The sequence below is a fragment of the Marmota marmota genome, unplaced genomic scaffold (assembly GCF_001458135.2).
Source record: "Marmota marmota marmota unplaced genomic scaffold, marMar, whole genome shotgun sequence".
Classification (NCBI taxonomy): Eukaryota; Metazoa; Chordata; class Mammalia; order Rodentia; family Sciuridae; genus Marmota; species Marmota marmota.
This window is the reverse complement of record NW_026000229.1, coordinates 18,912,939-18,933,504: the sequence shown is the minus strand read 5'-3', so window position 1 is coordinate 18,933,504 and position 20,566 is coordinate 18,912,939. Positions and strand designations below refer to the sequence as shown.

The window sequence follows — 20,566 nt, the reverse complement described above, 5'->3', positions numbered from 1 at the left end:
TTCACAATATAGAGTCTATAGATTAATAATATTTGTGAAGGAAAGGAGGGTATGTAGAAAAAAATGATGAACTAGCTTTATAGTTTCAAAATAAAACAAACAAATATAAAAAAGACTATCTTGGCCTACATAAAGGAAAAAAGTTTTTACTAATCAGTTTATTTAATGCAGAATAATACTCCTTCTTTGGGACCTAAATCATAATTAGAAATAAAAATTGAAATAATAAGTTTTTTAAAACTTACTTCACTGCTTGTGCTCCTGGTCGCTGAGATACTTGAGTGCCAAGGCCAATTATCTGAATTTTTAGTATTTCTGGAATATTTTTACTTTCCCTGATTACAACAGAGGTACTTATCAACTTCAGGGTCATTATATGGGCAACATACTGAATGGTAAGAAAGAATGAAAATTGTTAAAGTTTAAGTAATTATTGCTTTAACAGTTTCTTCTTAATTAAATACTTTGAATTATAAAGTGATTCAATAAAATATGGTAGATTCTGGCATCATATACTTACAATAAATGAGTATTAGAAAATTCCATGAATTAGCTTGCTCAACAGGACATTTACAAAAGATCCAAAAATTCATTTCTCTTAATTTTAAAAGAGATTAAGAAAAATGACAAACACTGTATAGTAGGAATATTCAACTCATCATCTTTTACTAAAGCAAATTAAATATTTCAGACCAATTCTCTAGCCAAGACAAGAAAAACTATAAAGTACATCTTCCTCATAGCTATGAATATTTATAAGACACTGGGGGGGAAAATGTGACCCAAAAACTATTGAGTGAAATTGAAGGTAGGACAAACACCAAAGAGATGATCCTAGAATCTAGGAATGTGTTTCCCCTAGACATATTTAAAAATTTAAGTGGTTACAGCCTGAAAGCTAACAGCAAGGGTGGCAGGTTCAAAGCAGAAAACCAGGTCCCACCAAGGGACAATGGCACTAACAAAATCCCCTTGTTTTGGATGGGACCCTAAAAAGATACATGATGGGAACAAAGAAGAAGTAGGCAGACTCCCAAGACTGGTAGCCCAGCATCAAATCATCTCAATGCCTAAATAAGATAGAACTAATCCCACTTGTCGGTGGCTACATATACCAAAACACAAAAATTTTCTCTGAAGTAAAAAAAAGCCACCTCTTCTGGAAGAAGGTAGTACTTTCAATATTTCTTTGTAAATATCCATTATTTGTAAAAACAGTATGCATGCAAGAATACATACACACACACACACACACACACACAAACACAATTACACTTGTAGAATTCAAGATACATTAGAGCAAAAATCAGGAAAATAATAAGAAAATAGAAACAAATTCACAGGAACTGCGGTCATCAAATTTTAGACTTAGAGGAAGTCCAAGCTTAGACATAGACTACACTTATTAGGTTCAAGGAGATGAAAGACAAGCCTAAGTATGTTAGTAAAGAATTGTGAGCCACTAAAAAAAGAAACAAATGAAAATGTAAGAACTAAGAGATACAAAAACAAATTAAGAACTCAGTGAATGGGATTAAAAGTAACAAATAGCTAAAGAGAGAATTAGAAAAACTATCCAAAGAATGAATTAAGAACTTGGAAATATGAAAGAAAGAGTAAAAGACATATGAGACACATCATGAAAAGATCCAAACAAATATTTTGAGAAGGCCCAAAAAGAGAAGGAGAAGGGAATGATGGAACAGAAACAAAATTTGAAGTGATTAATTTTTCCCAAATTGATAAAACCTCAAGATCGCCTAGAAAATTCAAATAATATAAACAAAAACAAATAGATACCTAAACATATCACAGTATAACTACTAGAAAACTAAAGGAAAGAGATTTCCTTAAAAAACAGAGGGAGTAGCCAGGTATAGTGGCACATGGCTGAAATCCCAGTGACAAAGAAAGCCAAGTCAGGAGGACTTCAAGTTCAAGGTCAGCCTCAATAAATTAGTAATGCCTTGTCTCAAAAGAAAAAAAAAGGAGGTGGGGGTATATATCTCAATGGTATGAGTGCCCCTAGGTTCAATACCCAATCCGATGGGAGAAAAAACAAAGGCAGAGATGGTTGGAAATTATCTTCAAAGTGATACAGTAAAACTAACAGCTGAATATACAAGAGAAACAATGTAGGACAAATAACAATAAAATTATATATACAAACTCTGTAAACAAATCATTAACAACTTAGAATTCTATACAAAAAAAATGTATCTATGAAGAAAGAAGGGGGAAATAGTGATATTTGCAGAAAAACAAAAATTAAAAAAACTACCTACCAGCAGACCAGCATTAAAGTAAATACTATAATGAGCATTCTTTAGGCAGAAGGGAAATAATGAGAGATAGATAGTCATAGAAAGAGAAAGAAATAAATTGACCATAACATCCCCTTTGCTGAAATTAATGCTTCATAAAATAATCTATAGATTCAAGATAATCTCTAACAACACCACAGCATGTACTTTTGAAAACATTAATATGAGATGATTCTAAAAAGAATATGTAAGTGCAAATAACCTAAACAGCCAAAATACCCTTAATGAAAACTAAGTTAATGGTAGTACTTCAAGACATATAAAACTTTAATAATCAACATGGGGGCATTAGTATAAGAACAGACACGAATACAACAGAACAGAAGAGTCTAACAATACAACCACACAGAGAGAGTCAATTTATTTTCAACCAAGGGGCCAACTAAGGACTCAATTTGCATATGGAAAAAAAATAAACCTTCACTTCTGTGCCACTCTAAGCACAAAAATTAATTTAAGATGAATGCAAAACTAAATATAAAACCCAGACCACCATAAAATTTCTAGACAGAAAACAAAGGCAAGTATCTTTGTTAACTTTTAGTAAGCAAATATTTGTTGAACAGATCTAACATTAGTACCAATCATATAAAAATTTTAAAATTATTTTTTCTCATAAATAACCATCATTAAGAAAATCAACAGACAAGTCACAAGCTCATAAATGACAAATGATTGCATGTACTATCTTTTTATGTACATACAACAAGGCTTATAAGCTGAATATTTAAAGAACTCCCATAAAAATAATAAAAGAATAAACAAAAAAAATTTAAATAGGCAAAAAGCACTGTGTAACACTTTCCAAATGAACATATAGGGATGTCCAATAAGATAGGAAAAGATGCTCAACATCATCAGCCATCAGGAAAATGCAAATTAAAACTTATAGTGGAATTTCTACTAGAGTGTCTTAAATTAGTAGTTTTAAAAAATCAAATGTGGCAAGGAAGAGGCACAAGAGAAATGACTAGAGTGGATATAAAATATTATGACCACTGGAGAATTATTTGCCAGTTTTTTTTAAAAAGTCATATACGCATCTGCCCTATGACTCAACAATTCCACTCCCAGGCATGGAAAAATTAACAATTCCACTCCCAGGCCACTGTAAACAGAAAATGTATGTCCACAAAAGACTTGTACAAGAATGTTCACAACAGCCTTATTTGATAATAGCCAAGAACTAAAACAACAAAAATATTAAGCAACAGGAGATGGTTAATAAAATGAGGTATATTAGAACCATGAACTACTATTCAATAATTAAAAGTAACAATCTAACCATACTCATACAACATGAATGAATACCAAAAACATTATGTGAACACTAGAAGCTAACAATATACATAAATGCATTGAACAGGAAAAAACCATTTGTGGTCACATAAGTCATAAAGCGGTTGCTTTTGGAGAGCAGGAGAAGAAAAATGACTAGAAAAGGTCAGCAGGAATGTTTGAGGGATGGAAATAGTCTCTATCTTGGTTTGGATAGCTATTACATAGGCATACTCCATTATCCAAATTCATCAAAATGACCTTAAGATCTGAGTGCTTCATTGTACATGAATTCTACCTCAAACAAATTTTAAACACACTATTTATAACAAACCCCACAAAAGATGTTCAACATGTACAAAGAAAACCAGAAAACATTATTTAAGAATAAAATGTTATGGTTTGGATATGAGGTATCCCCCAAAAGCTCACATGTGAGACAATGAAAGAAGGTGCGGAGAAGAAATGATTGGCTTAAGAGAGCCTTAACTCAAATCAGTGAACTAATCACCCGAAGGGATTTCCTGAGTGGTAAATGAAGGCAGGTGGAGTGTGACTGGAGGAAGTGGGGCATTGGGGGCATGGCTTTGGGTATACATTTTGTATCTGATGAGTGGATTCTCTCTACTTTCTGAGCTGCTTCCCCTTGCCATACTCTTTCCACTGTGATGCTCTGCCTCACCTTGAGCCCCAAAGAATGGAGCCAGCCTTCTATGGACAAAGACTATGAAACCATGAACCCTAAATAAACTTTTCTTCATCTACAGTTGTTCTGGTTGAGTCCTTTTAGAGTCACAGTAGCAAAAAAAGCTGACTAAAAACAGGGCATATGCTTTATTTAGGGATCAGAAATTCAATACCATAAAAACTTAAATTCTCCCCCAAATTATAGATTCAATAAAATGGCTATCAAAATCTTGCTCTTTTCATACAAACCAACCATCTGACTCTAAAATTTATAGAGAATTTAAAGGGTCAAGGACAGAGGTAAAACAATCTTAAAAGAAAACCAGAGTGGAAGGATTTACCCAGCTAGCTTGCAGGACTGATTACAAAGTTTAAGTAACTTACTACTAAGACACACGTATGGTAAATGTAACAGAACAGAATTTCCACAAGTGTACAGACACCTGACTAGGGATGAGGGGTGAGAGCAGTGAGAAAGCCTGGTCATTTCAATAATGAGTGCTAGGCCAAGTAAAGGGCCATAAAAATGGACCATAGGTCTAACTATATAAGTCAAAATAATGTGAACCCTCTGGCAGAAGATTAGGTATATGACCTATTGCAGTAAGGAAAGATTTTTTAAATTGGACACAAAAAAGCACTAGCCATAAAGGAAAAGATTAACAAATAAAATAACATTGAAAATAAAAATATGTCCCCATTAAGAGATAACATTAAGAAAGTAAAAATGCACATTAGACTGTGGGAAAAGATATTTTGCAAAGTAATTAAAAAATTAAAGACAATCTACTTTGTTGTACTGGGAAATAGTTAACAATCCATCTAACTAGCAAAGGTCTCATATACAGAATATGTAAAGAATTCCTGCAAACCAACAAGAAAAAGACAACCTAATAATGATTAAGAGATGCAAAAGCCACACAAAAAAAAGAATGTCTAAAAGGTCAATAAATATATAAGAAAATGCAAAAGCTCTTTAGTCATCCAGTAAATACAAAATAAAACCATAATGAAATACAACTGCATACCCACCATTAAGAATGAATGAAACTGGAAAAGGCAGAAGATGGCCGAATGGAGGGGTCCCTTCCCTAGTGGCTCCATGATGAGAACCAAGAAAAACAGGCAGCTTTTCAACAAGGTGGGTGAATGATCAAGAATTAGGAGAGACTTTAATTTAATACTGAACACACAAAACAGTTCAGGGACTCAGTAGATCTTATAAAATAAGGGGGAAGATCACCAACCCCACATCTATGATAGCAGCCAGAGGTGCAAGCCAGAACAGTCTCTATGTGAATGCAGTAAAGCAATAAAGGAATTAAAGGAAGCCCCATTACCAGGAAGACTAAGGCGTGTCAAGGTAGGGAGAGCTTAGAGATAGGAGACACTGTTCAAAAACACAGTGAGCTGTGCTACACAGTATCTGTGTACAGGAGTGAAGCTGCATCTCTATCAGTGGCATACCTGAAGGACAGCAGAAGAACCATTTTGCAGCCATGACACAGGGACTGGCAGCTCAGGGAACTGATTACTGGCAAACCCAAGCCTGGCCTGAAAAACAAGCTGGGCAAACCCACTGGTTGTGGAAACCCACTTGGCTACTCCCTCCCCCTCCAAACTGGCTGCTTGCAAGAGAAGAAGAAGCACATGACCGGGAATTTGAAAGGTTGGGGACAGGAGAGATACAGCTCAGAGACTGAATCAGAGACCAGGAATTGTGGGGTTCACAGGCAAAGTATGGGGGCTAAGCACAAACTCCTATACCACACGAGTGGAAACCAAAGGAGATTCCTGGGCGCAGTTTTCCAACATGTACTAGCAATTGCTGGGCCTTGGAGGTGTACTGCCTTAAAATCTCCAGACCAAATGGCACCCAGCTAAGAAAGAGGAGCATACCTAGCCCTATACCCTGCCTCCAGGAGCTTCACCTCCAGGACTAACCCTCTCACCCTAGCAACCCCAACCATCCTGAAGGTGGAGCTAGCATCAAACTCCAGACAACCCCACCTAACTGCTGAGAAGAAAAGCTCAGAAACTCTAGAACTAAAAAAAAAAAAAAAAAAAAAAATTGTTCAATTTTTTCACTGAGACCGTTTTCCCTTTTCTTTTCTTTTCTCTCTCACATATCTACCATTTTTGAAACCAAGTATTTTTCATGCATCAGTTTACTGAGGACTAGGATTTCTGAATAATATAGTATAGTTTTGTTGTGTATTCTTTTAATATTACTTTTATCTATTTCTAATATTTTTTTATTTTTACTGTGTATACATTTCCTCTCATTTATATGTTTCCCTGAATTCTCTCTCTTTTCTCCTGCAAACAGCCAACCTCTATTAATTCCTCTTGCACACTTCCTATAATTCTTTACTTCTATATTCTCTCCTTCTTCTTCATAAACATCACATCTTACACCACTTCTGTTTCTGCTTTGTCCATCATTTGAAATTGTAAACTCTTTGCAAACTTACTGTTTATACTGTAGACAATAATTGCATACATCATTTTTGTCTATTGCAACAAAACTATAAATATCTTAATAGGAGCTATTTTAGTTAAGGCTGTAAACTGTTTACATTGGGTGCTGTGATTATTTATCTCCCCCTTAAAGGTGAAGTACAGGAAAACTTCAAGGGATTCTATACATCCATAGCACAGAAATTGCACTGCCTCAGATCCATACTGCTAGATGGGTAGACACACAAACAACATGAAAAAACAAGGTACAAATTGCCCTAAACAAATTAAGATAGTTCAATAACAGAATACAATCCACCAACACCACAGTAGAAGCAATGACAGAGAAGGAGTTTAGAATGTACACAGTTAAACTAATATGTGATATAAAGGATGATGTAAGGAGTAAAATCAGAGATAAAACTCAGGAGATGAAGAACACTTCAATAAAGACATAAAGATTCTGAAAAGAAATCCTCAATAAAGGAAGAAATGAACCAATTATAAATTCAATGGAAAGCAAGACCAACAGATTAGACTGCTTGGAAGAAAGAACTTCAGGCAATGCAGAAAAAATATATAATCTTGAAAACAGAGTTGGTCACAAACAGAAGGTGTTAAGAAACCATGAAGAGAACTTCCAGGAATTATGGGATAACATGAAAAGACAAAATTTAAGATTTATCAGGATAGATGAAGGCAAAGAGACTCAAACCAAAGGAATGCACAACCTTTTCAATGAAATAATATCAGAAAATTTCCAAAACCTGAAGAATAAAATGGAAAATCAAATACAAGAGGCTTAGAGGGCCCCAAATGTTCAAAATCATAACAGACCCACAACAAGGCACATTATACTAAAAATACGTAACATACAGAATAAGGATAAAATTTTTAAATGTGGTAAGAGAAAAATATCAGATTATGTATAGGGAGAAACCAATTAGGATGTCAGCTGATTTCTCAACCCAAACTCTCAAAGCTAAGAGGTCTGGAATAATATATCCCAAGCACTGAAAGAAAATGGATGTCTACCAAGAATTCTATATCCAGCAAAATTAACCTTTAGATTCTAAGATGAAATCAAAACCTTCAATGATAAACAAAAGCTAAAAGAATTCACAAATAGAAAGCTGGCACTACAAAACATTCCCAACAAAATATTCCATGAAAATTAAAAGGAAAAAAAAAAAGTAAAGACCAGCAAAGGGAGGAACTACACTAAAGGAATATTCAAAGGAGAAACTAATTCAAACTAATAATCAAATATAAACCAAAATTACTGGGAATACAAATCATATCTCAATAATAACCTTCAACGTTAATGGCCTAAACTCATCCATCAAAAGACATAGACAGGATGACTGGATTTAAAAACAAGACCCATTTGTTGAAGAGCCTATCTTTTCTCCAATGAATGTTTCTGGAACCTGGTCTAATAGAAGATAACTGTAGTTATATGGGTTAGACTTTCTGTCCTCTATTCTGTACCACTGGTCTACCAATCTATTTTGGTGCAAATACCATGCTGTTTCTGTTACTATTGCTCTGTACTATAGTTTAAGGTCTGGGATAGTAATGCCACCAGATTTACTCTTCTTGCTAAGGATTGCTTTGGATATTCTGGGTCTCTTATTTTTCCAGATGAATTTCATGATTGTTTTTTCTATTTCTATGAAGAATGTCATTGGGATTTTGATCGGAATTGCCTTAAATCTATGAGTGCTTTTGGTACTATGGTCATTTTGACAATATTAATTCTACCTATTCAAGAACAAGATAGATCTTTCCATCTTCTAAGGTCTTTAATTTCTTTCTTTAGCATTCTGTAGTTTTTGTTGTAGAGGTCTTTCACCTCTTTCGTTAAGTAGATTCCCAAGTATTTTTTTTTTTTTTGAGGCTACTGTAAATGGGGTAGTTTTCCCCATTTCTCTTTCTGTGGATGTGTCACTGATGTACAGAAATGCCTTTGATTTATGGGTGTTGATTTTATATCCAGCTACTTTGCTGAATTCATTTATTAGTTCTAGGAGATTTCTGGTGGAATTTTTTGGGTCCCCTAGGTATAGAATCATACTGTCTGCAAATAGTGATAATTTGAGTTCTTCTTTACCTATCCATATCCCTTTAATTTCTTTCATCTGTCTGATTGTTCTGGCTAGAGTTTCAAGAACTATGTTGAACAGTTATCTTTTCTCCAATGCATGTTTTTGGCATCTTTGTCTAATATAAGATTACTGTAGTTATGTGGATTAGACTTTGTGTCCTCTATTATTCCACAAAGCAAATCTTAGTAAATACAAAAAAGTAGAGAGAGTACTCTGCATTGTATCAGACCACAATGGAATGAAATTAGAAATCAATGATAAAATAAAAAAATGGAGACGAAATAATATGTTTTTGAATGAACAAGGGGTTGCAAAAGATATCAAGGAGGAGATTAAAAAATTCTTAGAGAGAACACCAATACAACATATCGAAATCTCTGAGCAAATCTTTACCACAAAAACATCAGATAGAGCACTAAACTCTAGGATATATAAAGCACTCAAAAACCTTAACCTAAAAAAAAACAAATATCCCAATCAATAAAGGGGCCAAGGAACTGAACAGACACTTCTCAGAAGAGGATATCAACAAACATGAAAAAACGTTCAACATCTCTAGCAATTAGAGACCAAATAAACCAAAATGACTGGGAATAAAAATCATATCTCAATAATAACCTTCAACATTAATGGCCTAAATTTCCAAGTATGGAGATTCCTTGGAAAACTAGGAATGGAACCACCATTTGACCCAGCTATCCCACTCCTCTGTTTATACCCAAATGACTTAAAAACAGCATACTACAGGGACACAGCCACATCAATGCTTATAGCAGCACAATTCACAATAGCTAAATTGTAGAACTAACCACATGCCCTTCAGCAGATGAATGGATAGGGAAACTTTGGTGTATATATTTCACAATGGAACATTACTCAGCATTAAAAGAGAATAAAATCATGACATTTGCAGGTAAATAGATGGAGTTGGAGAATATAATGCTAAGTGAAGCAAGCCAATCCCAAAAAGACAAAGGCCAAATGTTTTCTTTGATATGAGAATGACTCATCATAACGGGGATGGAGGCAGCAGGAGCATAGGAGGAAGGGGGAAATTTTAGATAGGGCAAAAGAGAGGGAGCGGATGGGAGGGGGCAAAGGGGTAGGAATGATGGTGGAATAAGTTAGACATCCTTACCCTAAGTACATGTATGAAGACACAAATGTTGTGAAAATACTTTGTGTACAATCAGTGGTTTGAATATTTGTGCTCTATATGTGTAATATGAAATGAATTGCATTCTGGCATCATGTATAACAAATCAGAATAAATAAATAATTTTTTTAACAAAAAAAGAGCCAGCAATATGCTGTCTCCAAGAGAATCACCTCATGGACACAAACATCCACAGACTGAAGGTGAAAGGATGGAAAAAAACATATCATTCACATGGAATGCATAAACAAGCAGAGGTTTCAATCCTCATATCAGATAAAGGACATCAAACCAAAGGTAATCAAAGGGATAAAGAAGGACATTTCAAACTGCTTAAGGGAATTATAAATCAACAACACATAACAATCATAAATATTTATGTCCCAAACAATGGAGCATCTATGTACATCAAATAAGCCCTTCTGAATTTCAAGAATCAAATAGACCACAACACAATAATATGTGGACAAATTTCTAGAGACATGCTCTCACACCACTGGATACATCCTCCAAACAAAAACTAAACAAAGAAACTATAGAACTAAATAATATGATCAATAATTTAGACTTAACAGACATATAGAGAATATTTTATCCATCAATGAGCGAATACACCTTCTTGTCAGCAGTACATGGATCCTTCTCTAAAACAGACCATATTTTATGCCACAAAACAACTCTTAGCAAATACAAAAAGCTACAGATACTATCCTGAATTCTATCAGATCATAATGGAATGCAATTAGCAATCAATGACAAAATATAAAACAGAAGCTGCTCTAACTCCTGGAGACTAAATAATATGCTACTGAATAACTAATGAATAGCAGACTAAATCAGGGATGAAATAAAAAAAAATACTCACAGGTAAATGAGAATAGCAATACAACATATCAAAATCTCTGGGACACTATGAAGGCAGGGCTAAAAGAAAACATCATTACATATTGAGCTTATTCATTAAAAGAATAAAAAGTCAAAAAATAAATGACTTTGCATTATTTCTCAAAGCCCTAGAAACAGAAAAACAAATCAACACCAAATGCAGAAGACAGGAAAAAATTAAAATCAGAGCTGAAAGCAATGAAATTGAAACAAAAAGAAATAATTCAAAAAACTGACAAAACAAAAAGTTGATTCCTTGAAAAAATAAATAAAATTGATAAAACTTTAACCATGCTAATGAAGAAAAAGAGAAAACTCAAATTACTAAATTTTACGATGAAAAAGGAAATATCACAACAGACGACTGAAATACAGAAGATAATCAGAAAGTATTTTGAAAATTTATATTCCAATAAAATAGAATATCTTGAAAACATAGACAAATTTCTAGAGACATATGACCTATCCAAAATGAATCAGAAGTACATACACAATTTATACTGATCAATTTCAAGCAATGAAACAGAACACACCCAGTAGCTCACACTTAAAATCTCAGCGGCTTGAGAAGCTGAGAAAAGAAGATCACAAGTTCAAAGCCAGGCTCAGCAAAAGCGAAGCACTGATCAACTCAGTGAGAGCCTGTCTCTAAAAAAAAAAATAGAAAATAGGGTTGGGCATGTGGCTAAGTGGTCTAATACCCCTGAATTCAATCCCTGGTACCCCTCCCAAGAAAAGAGCCTACCAACTAAGAAAAGCCTATGACCAGACAGATTCTCAGCCAAGTTCTACAAGACCTTCAGAGAAGAATTAACACCAATACTGAAATAAAAAAGGAGGGGTGCCTTCCAAACTCATTCTTTAAAGCTAGTATCATCTTGATACCAAAACCAGACAAAGACACATCAAGGAAAGAAAACTTCAAACGAATATCCCGGATGAACATATGTGCAAAAATCTCAATACAATTCTGGCAAATCACATATAAAACAATTACCATGATCAAATGGGGTTCATCCCAGGAAAACAAGGCTGATTCAACATACTGAAATTAATAAATATAATTCATCATGTCAATAGACTTAAAGACAAGAATCATATGATTATCTCAATAGATGTTGAAAAAGCATTTGACAAAATATAACACCCCTTCATGTTCAAAACACTAGAAAAACTAGGGACAGTAAGAACATACCTCAATATTGTAAACCCAAGGTCAACATCATTCTACATGGAGAAAAACTGAAAGCATTCCCTCTAAGAACTAGAACAAGATAGGAATGCCCTCTTTCACCACTTCTATTCAAAGTAGGCCTTGAAACTCTAGCCAGTGCAATTAGACAGAAGAAAGAAATTAAAGGAATACAAATAGGAAGAGAAGAACTCAAACTATCACTATTTGCAGATGACATGATTCTATATTTAGAAGACACAAAAATTCCACCAGAAAACTTCTAGAACCAATAAATGAATTATGCAAAGTAGAAGGATATAAAATTAACACCCATAAATCAAATGTGTTCCTATACATCAGTGCTGAATCCACTGAAAGAGAAGTCAGGAAAATTATCTCATTCACAATAGCCTCAAAAAAATAAAAATAAAAATGTTTGACAGTCAATCTAGCAAAGGAGGTAAAAGACCTCTAATGAAAACTATAGAACACTAAAGAAAGAAATTGAAGAAGACATGAGAAGATGGAAAGACCTCCCTGCTCTTGAATAGGCAGAATTAACATTGTCAAAATGGCCGTACTACCAAAAGCATCGTACAGATTTAATGCAATTCCTATTAAAATCCCAATGATATTCTTCATAAAAATAGAAAACGCAATCATGAAATTCATTTGAAAAATAAGAGACCCAGAAAGCCAATGCAATCCTTAGCAACAAAAGTGAAGCAGGAGGAATCATGATATCAAACCTTAAATTATACCACAGAGCTATCATCAACAAAAATGGCATGGTACTGGCACCAAAACAGGCACAAAGACCAAAGGTACAGATTAAAAGACACAAAGACAAACCCACATAAATACAGTTGTCTCATACTATACAAAGGCACCAAAAACATACACTGGAGAAAAGATAGCCTCTTCAACAAATGGTTCTGGAAATCCATATGAAGCAAAATGAAATTAAACCCCTATTTCTCACCCCACACAAAACTCAACTCAAAGTGGATCAAAGACTTAGGCACCAGAACAGAAACCCCGCACATACCAGAAGACAAAGTAGGCCCATTTCTTCACCAAATCAGCTAAAGAACTAACTTCCTTAACAAGACTCATAAAACACAAGCAGCAAAATTAAGAATCAACAAATGGAATGCTGTCAAATTAAAAAACTTCTTCACAGCAAAGGAAACAATCAATAACATGAAAACAAGAGCCTAGAAAATCTTTGTCACCTGCACCTAAGATAAAGTATTAATCTCCAGGATATATAAAAAAGAGGGGCTGGGGTAGCTCTACCAGGCTCAATGGTAGAGCGCTTGCCTCACATATGTGAGGCACTGGGTTTGATTCTCAGCACTGCATATGAATAAATGAATAAAATAAAGGTCCATCAACAACTTAAAAAATATTTTTTAAAAAAAGCAAAAAACACAAATAACCCAATCATTAAATGGGCTAAGGAACTGAACGGACACATCAGAGAAGAAGAAATACAATCAATCAACAAACATATGAAGAAATGTTCAACATCTCTAGCAAGTAGAGAAATGCAAATCAAAACTACATTGAGGCTGGGCACAGTGGCACATGCCTATAATCCCAGCAGCTCAGGAAGCTGAGCCGGAAAACCACGAGTTAAAAGCTAGCCTCAGCAAAGCGAGGCCCTAAGCAACTCAGCGAGATGCTATCTCTAAATAAAATACAACAGAGGTTTGGGGATGTGGCTCAGTGGTCGAGTGACCCTGAGTTCAATCCCTGGTACCCCTCCCCCCCAAAAAAATACACTGAGATTGCATCTCACTCTGGTCAGAATAACAATCTTCAAAAATAAATGGGGGAGATCTAAGATGGCACCGGGTAGCAAGTTAGCACCCCCGTGACCTGCGAGGCTGCGCTACCAGTGAGCAAGTTCGGAACAGCTGGATGCTGTCTTGTCAGGAATATTCAGCGAAGCTGGGCTACAATGAAACCTAAGGGAAGAGTTTAAATATCTGAGGGGCAGTGATGTGGCTCTGACGCGAGTGAATCTGAGCCAACCCGTGCGCGGAGGTTCTGGCCACAGCTGGAGGTGAGTGAGCATTGCTGAGACCTGCCACCAGCACAGAGAAATGGAACTTCGGATCCTGTGAGAACCTGCTAACCACGCCTCCGCAGGGCACCAGATGGAGATCTGAAGTTGGGACTTAGGAGACAAAGGGCCTAGATCCACCCTCCTCCCCGACACCCGGCAAGGAAACCTGCCGCCACCATATTAGAGAACTGATGTCATCAGCGTTTGGCGTTTCGGATCGCATTGCAGCGAATTCGGCGATAGAACAGGTGTGTGACCCTCAGCAACCCCTGCTGCCATACAGCTGGGAAAACTCAAAAAATCTCTCCCCAGCTCTCCGGGGGTGTGAACATCAGAGCCGAGGGAAATAGAAAAGGCACCTGACCTCCAACTCCCCCTCCCACCAGCAGCGAAAATCAAAACCTTTCTCGCCAGCTCTCAGGGCGTGGCTATCACAGGAAATCCAACACAATAGGCTGCCGGTTTCCAACTCCTGCACTCCACAACCATGAGGTCTGGGTGAACAACAAACAAAGAGAGTACCCAGTCATTCAAGAGAGCAGGGCATCCAGGAAACTGCAGGCCCAGAGTGTAGCTAGAGCTGTAGAGAAGTGCCCCAGTAAGTAGGGCCTGGCTGGCAGGAGAAACCAAGGGGCTAGAGACCAGGAGCAACACTAAGCGACTGGGATTAGATAGACACCCAGCTGCAGAGGGCGAGCCGCCTCACACGGATTGTTTCCTACATCCTGATGGCAGAGACTTAGTCCAGAAAGCACAGTTTCACCTACTGGAAGAGAAGAAAATAGAACTCTAACAGTGCATTTTTTGTTAATTTTAATTTTAATTTTTTTCTTTTTCTTTTTTTCTTTTTCTTTTTTTCTCTTTCTCTTTCTTGATTTCTTCCTTCCCTTTCCCCTACCTTTCCTCCCAAGCATTACTACTTCTATTATGTGTAATTTACTAAATGCAAATAGGTGAATATTCTGAGGCTGTCTATAGTGCTCCTAAGTCCTTAGCTACCCCCAAATACTCCTGTCTATTCTCCTGTGAATATCCCCCTTCATGAGAGCAATCCTCCAAAGAAGCTAAGATATACTAACCCCCATACCATCACATCTTCCAACCTAAACATAAAGTTCTAAGACCAAACCTCAGTTCTCTATATGCCATCAGAATCGGTATGACTTTTATAAAACTAATGAATTTACTTTAAATTACAATTAAACCCAACATCTCTAGACATTGTCTCCCATCACAAAGGAGAGATCTCAGAGCTATACAAAACCAAAACAAATATATAGGAGAAAATAATAACACAGCAGTCAAACAGGGCTGGAAAGAAACTCGAGAATCATGAAAAAACAATGAAGAAAAGGAACACAAACAATGCAGGACAGCTTAAATTTACAGGAGATGCTAGATGCATCTTTATCATCAGATAAGAATTCAAGACATACTTGATTCAGATGGTATGGAATCTTAAAGAGGACATTAGACAGCAAATGCAAACAATAAAAGATCACTTCAACAATGAATTACATAAACAAATTCAAGAAGCAAAAGAACAACTCTACAGGGAGATAGAGGTTATAAAAAAATCAAACAGAAATCCTAGAAATGAAGGAAATTATAAACCAAATTTAAAAATTCAAATGAGAGTATCACCAGTAGAGTAGACCAAGTAGAAGTCAGAACATCAGACAATGAAGACAAAATACATCATCTCAAAAAGAGTCTAATCAACTCAGAAAGGCTGGTAAGAAACCGTGAACAAAACATCAAGAGATATGGGATATCATAAAAAAAACAAACTTAAGAGTCATTGGGATAGAGGAAGGTATAGAGGTCCAAATCAAAGTAATGAGCAATCTATTAAATGAAATAATTTTATAAAACTTTCCAGACATGAAAAATGAAACGAAGTCCAAATCCTAGAAGCCTACAGGACGCCGAATATACAAAACCACAAGAGACCCACACCAAGACACATTATTATGAAGATATCCAATATACAGAACAAGGAGAGAATATTAAAGGCTACAAGAGAAAGGAGGTAAACCAATTAGGGGTAAACCAATTAGATTAATGGCTGATTTTTCATCACAGACACTGAAAGCAAGAAGATCCTGGAACAACGTATTTCAAATGCTGAAAGATATTGGGTGCCAACCAAGAATATTGTATCCAGCAAAATTGAGCTTCAGGTTTGACAATGAAATAAAAACCTTCCACGATAAACAAAAGGTAAAAAAATATGCAGCCAGAAAACCAGCACTGCAAAGCATTTTGGGCAAAACACTACACGAAGAGGAAATGAAAAACAACAACCAAAACCAACAGTGGGAAGTACCTCAGTAAATGGGGGGGGGGACTAATTAAAGAGGAAAAACAAATCTAATTAAAAAATAATAAATAAATAGATAAACAAACATGACTGGAAGTACAAAATATATCAATAGTAACCCTAAACGTTAATGGCTTAACCTCACCATAAGCGACATAGGCTAGTAACCTGGATTAAAAAAACAGATCCAATAATATGCTGCCTTCAGGCGACTCATCTGATAGGAAAAGACATACACAGGCTGAAGGTGAAAGGTTGGGAAAAATCATACCACTCACATGGACCTCGGAAGCAAGCAGGGGTGGCCATACTCATATCAAATAAAACTGACTTCAAGCCTAAGTTAACCAAAAGGGATAAAGAAGGACACTATATACTGTTAAAGGGAACCATTCACCAAAAAGACATAACAATCATCAATATATATGCCCCAAACAATGGTGCTGCTATATTCATAAAACAAACTCTCCTCAAGTTCGAGACAAATAGACCACAACACAATAATTATCTCTAACCACTAGACAGATCTTCCAAACATAAGTTGAATAAAGAAACTATAGAACTCAACAACACAATTAATAACCTAGATTTAACTGACATATATAGAATATATCAACCATCATCCAGCAGATATACTTTTTTCTCAGCAGCACATGGATCCTTCTCAAAAATAGACCATATATTATGCCATAGGGCAACTCTTAGAAATTATAAAGGAATAAAGATAATACCATGCATCTCATCCAATCATAATGGAATGAAACTGGAAATCAACGATAAAAGAAGGAAGAAAAAATCCTACATCACTTGGAGAATGAACAATATGTTACTAAATGATCAATGGGTTACAGAAGACATCAAGGAGGAAATTAAAAAATTCTTAGAGATAAATGAAAACACAGACACAACATATCGGAATCTACGGGACACAATGAAAGCAGTCCTAAGAGGAAAATTCATTGCTTGGAGTTCATTCCTCAAAAAAAAAGAAAAAAACCAACAAATAAATTATCTCACACTTCATCTCAAAGCCCTAGAAAAAGAAGAGCAAAACAACAGCAAATGCAGTAGTAAGCAAGAAATAATTAAAATCAGAGCTGAAATCAATGAAATCAAAATAAAAGAAACAATTGAAAAAATTGACAAAACTAAAAGTTGGTTCTTTGAAAAAATAAATAAGATCGACAGACCCTTAGCCATGCTAACGAAGAGAAGAAGACAGAAAACTCAAATTACTAGCATACGGGATGAAAAAGGCAATATCACAACAGACACTATAGAAATACAGAAGATAATTAGAAATTATTTTGAAATCTTATACTCCAATAAAATAGAAAACAGTGAAGGCATCGATAAATTTCTTAAGTCATATGATCTGCCCAGATTGAGAAAGGAGGATATACACAACCTAAACAGACCAATGTCAATTGAGGAAATAGAAGAAGCCATCAAAAGACTACCAACCAAGAAAAGCCCAGGACCCGATGGGTATACAGCAGAGTTTTACAAAACCTTTAAAGAAGAACTAATACCAATACTTTTCAAGCTATTTCAGGAAATAGAAAAAGAGGGAGTACTTCCAAATTCATTCTACAAGGCTAACATCACCCTGATTCCTAAACCAGACAAAGACACTTGAAAGAAAGAAAACTACAGACCAATATTTCTAATGAACATAGATGCAAAAATCCTCAATAAAATTCTGGCAAATCAGATACAAAAACATACCAAAAAGATTGTGCACCATGATCAAGTAGGATTCATCCCTGGTTTAATATATGGAAATCAATAAATGTAATTCACCACATCAACAGACTTAAAGATAAGAACCAAATGATCATCTCTATAGACGCAGAAAAAGCATTCAACAAAATACAGCATCCCTTTATGTTCAAAACTCTAGAAAAACTAGGGATAACAGAAATTTACCTCAACATTGTAAAAGCTATTCATGCTAAGCCTCAGGCTAGCATCATTCTAAACGGAGAAAAATTGAAGGCATTCCCTCTAAAATCTGGAACAAGACAGGGATGCCCTCTCTCACCACTTCTATTCAATATAGTTCTCGAAACACTGGCCAGAACAATTCGACAGATGAAAGAAATTAAAGGCATAAAGATAGGAAAAGAAGAACTTAAATTAGTACTATTTGCGGAAAACATGATTCTATACCTAGAAGACCCAAAAGGGTCTACAAAGAAACTACTAGAATTAATAAATGAATTCAGCAAAGTGGCAGGATATAAAATCAACACGCATAAATCAAAGGCATTCCTGTATATCAGTGACAAATACTCTGAAATGGAAATGAGGACAACCACCCCATTCACAATATCCTCAAAAAAATTAAAATACTTGGTAATCAACCTAACAAAAGAAGTGAAAGACCTATACAATGAAAACTACAGAACCCTAAAGAGAGAAATAGAAGAAGACCTTAAAAGATGGAAAGATATACTTTGTTCATGGATAGGCAGAATTAATATCATTAAAATGGCCATATTACCAAAGTACTCTATAGGTTTAATGCAATGCCAATCAAAATCCCAATGGCATTCCTCGCAGAAATAGAAAAAGCAATCATGAAATTCATATGGAAAAATAAAATACCCAGAATAGCTAAAACAATTCTAAGCAGGAAGAGTGAAACAGGTGGTATAGAGATACCAAATTTTAAACTATACTACAGAGCAATAGTAACAAAAACAGCATGGTACTGGTACCAAAACAGGCAGGTAGACCAATGGTACAGAATAGAGGACACAGAGACCAATCCACAAAATTACAACTACCTTATATTAGACAAAGGTGCTAAAAGCATGCAATGGAGAAAGGATAGCATCTTCAACAAATGGTGCTGGGAGAAGTGGAAATCCATATACAACAAAATGAAATTGAATCCCTTTATCTCACCATGCACAAAAGTTAACTCAAAATGGATCAAGGAGCTAGGAATCAAACCAGAGACTCTGCATCTAATAGAAGAAAAAGTTGGCCCTAATCTCCATCTCGTGGGGTCAGGCTCCAAATTCCTTAATAGGACACCTATAGCACAAGAGTTAAAATCAAGAATCAACAAATGGGACATATTCAAACTAAAAAGTTTTCTCTCAGCAAGAGAAATAATAAGTGAGGTAAATAGGGAGCCTACATCCTGGGAACAAATTTTTACCCCTCACACTTCAGATAGAGTTCTAATCTCCAGAGTATACAAAGAACTCAAAAAGTTAAACAACTTTAAAACAAATAACCCAATCAACAAATGGGCCAAGGATCTGAACAGACACTTCTCAGAGGAGGATATACAATCAATCAATAATTACATGAAAAAATGCTCACCATCTCTAGCAATCAGAGAAATGCAAATTAAAACCACTCTAGATGCCATCTCATTCCAGTAAGAATGGCAGTCCTTATGAAGTCAAACAACAACAAGTGCTGGCGAGGATGTGGGGAAAAAGATACACTTGTATATTGCTGGTGGGACTGCAAATTGGTACAGCCAATTTGGAAAGCAGTATGGAGATTCCTTGGAAAGCTGGGAATGGAACCACCATTTGACCCAGCTATTTCCCTTCTCAGATTATACCCAAAAGATCTAAAAAGAGCATACATACTACAGGGACACAGCTACATCAGTGTTCATAGCAGCACCATTCACAATAGCTAGACTGTGGAACCAACCTAGATGCCCTTCAATAGATAAATGGATTAAAAAAAATGTGGCATTTATACACAATGGAATATTACTCAGCACTAAAAAATAACAAGATCATGGCATTTGCAGGGAAATGGATGGCATTAGAGCAGATTATACTAAGTGAAGTTAGCCAATCCCTAAAAAACAAATGCCAAATGTCTTCTCTGATGTAAGGGGGGATGACACAAAACAGAGTAGGGAGGAAGAGCATGAGAAGAAGATTACCACTAAACAGGGAAGAGAGGTGGGAGGGAATGGGAGGGAGAAGGGGAATTGCACGGAAGATGGAAGGAGACCCTCATTGTTATACAAAATACATATATGATGGTGTGAGGGGGAAGAAAAAAAAGAGAGAGAAATGTGTCACAGTACATTGGGTAGAGAGAGGTGATGGGAG

The 20,566-nt window shown here is 35.7% G+C and overlaps 1 protein-coding gene across 1 annotated transcript in view; it reads right to left on the bottom strand.

Annotated features, from left to right (window-relative positions):
* Vps13c (vacuolar protein sorting 13 homolog C) overlaps positions 1-20,566 on the bottom strand; it is a 176,092-nt gene that overhangs the window by 102,155 nt on the left and 53,371 nt on the right. The window contains exon 19 of the mRNA XM_048793227.1: positions 246-388. Within this exon, the coding sequence (XP_048649184.1) occupies positions 246-388 (143 nt within the window). The remainder of the gene's footprint in view (positions 1-245; positions 389-20,566) is intronic.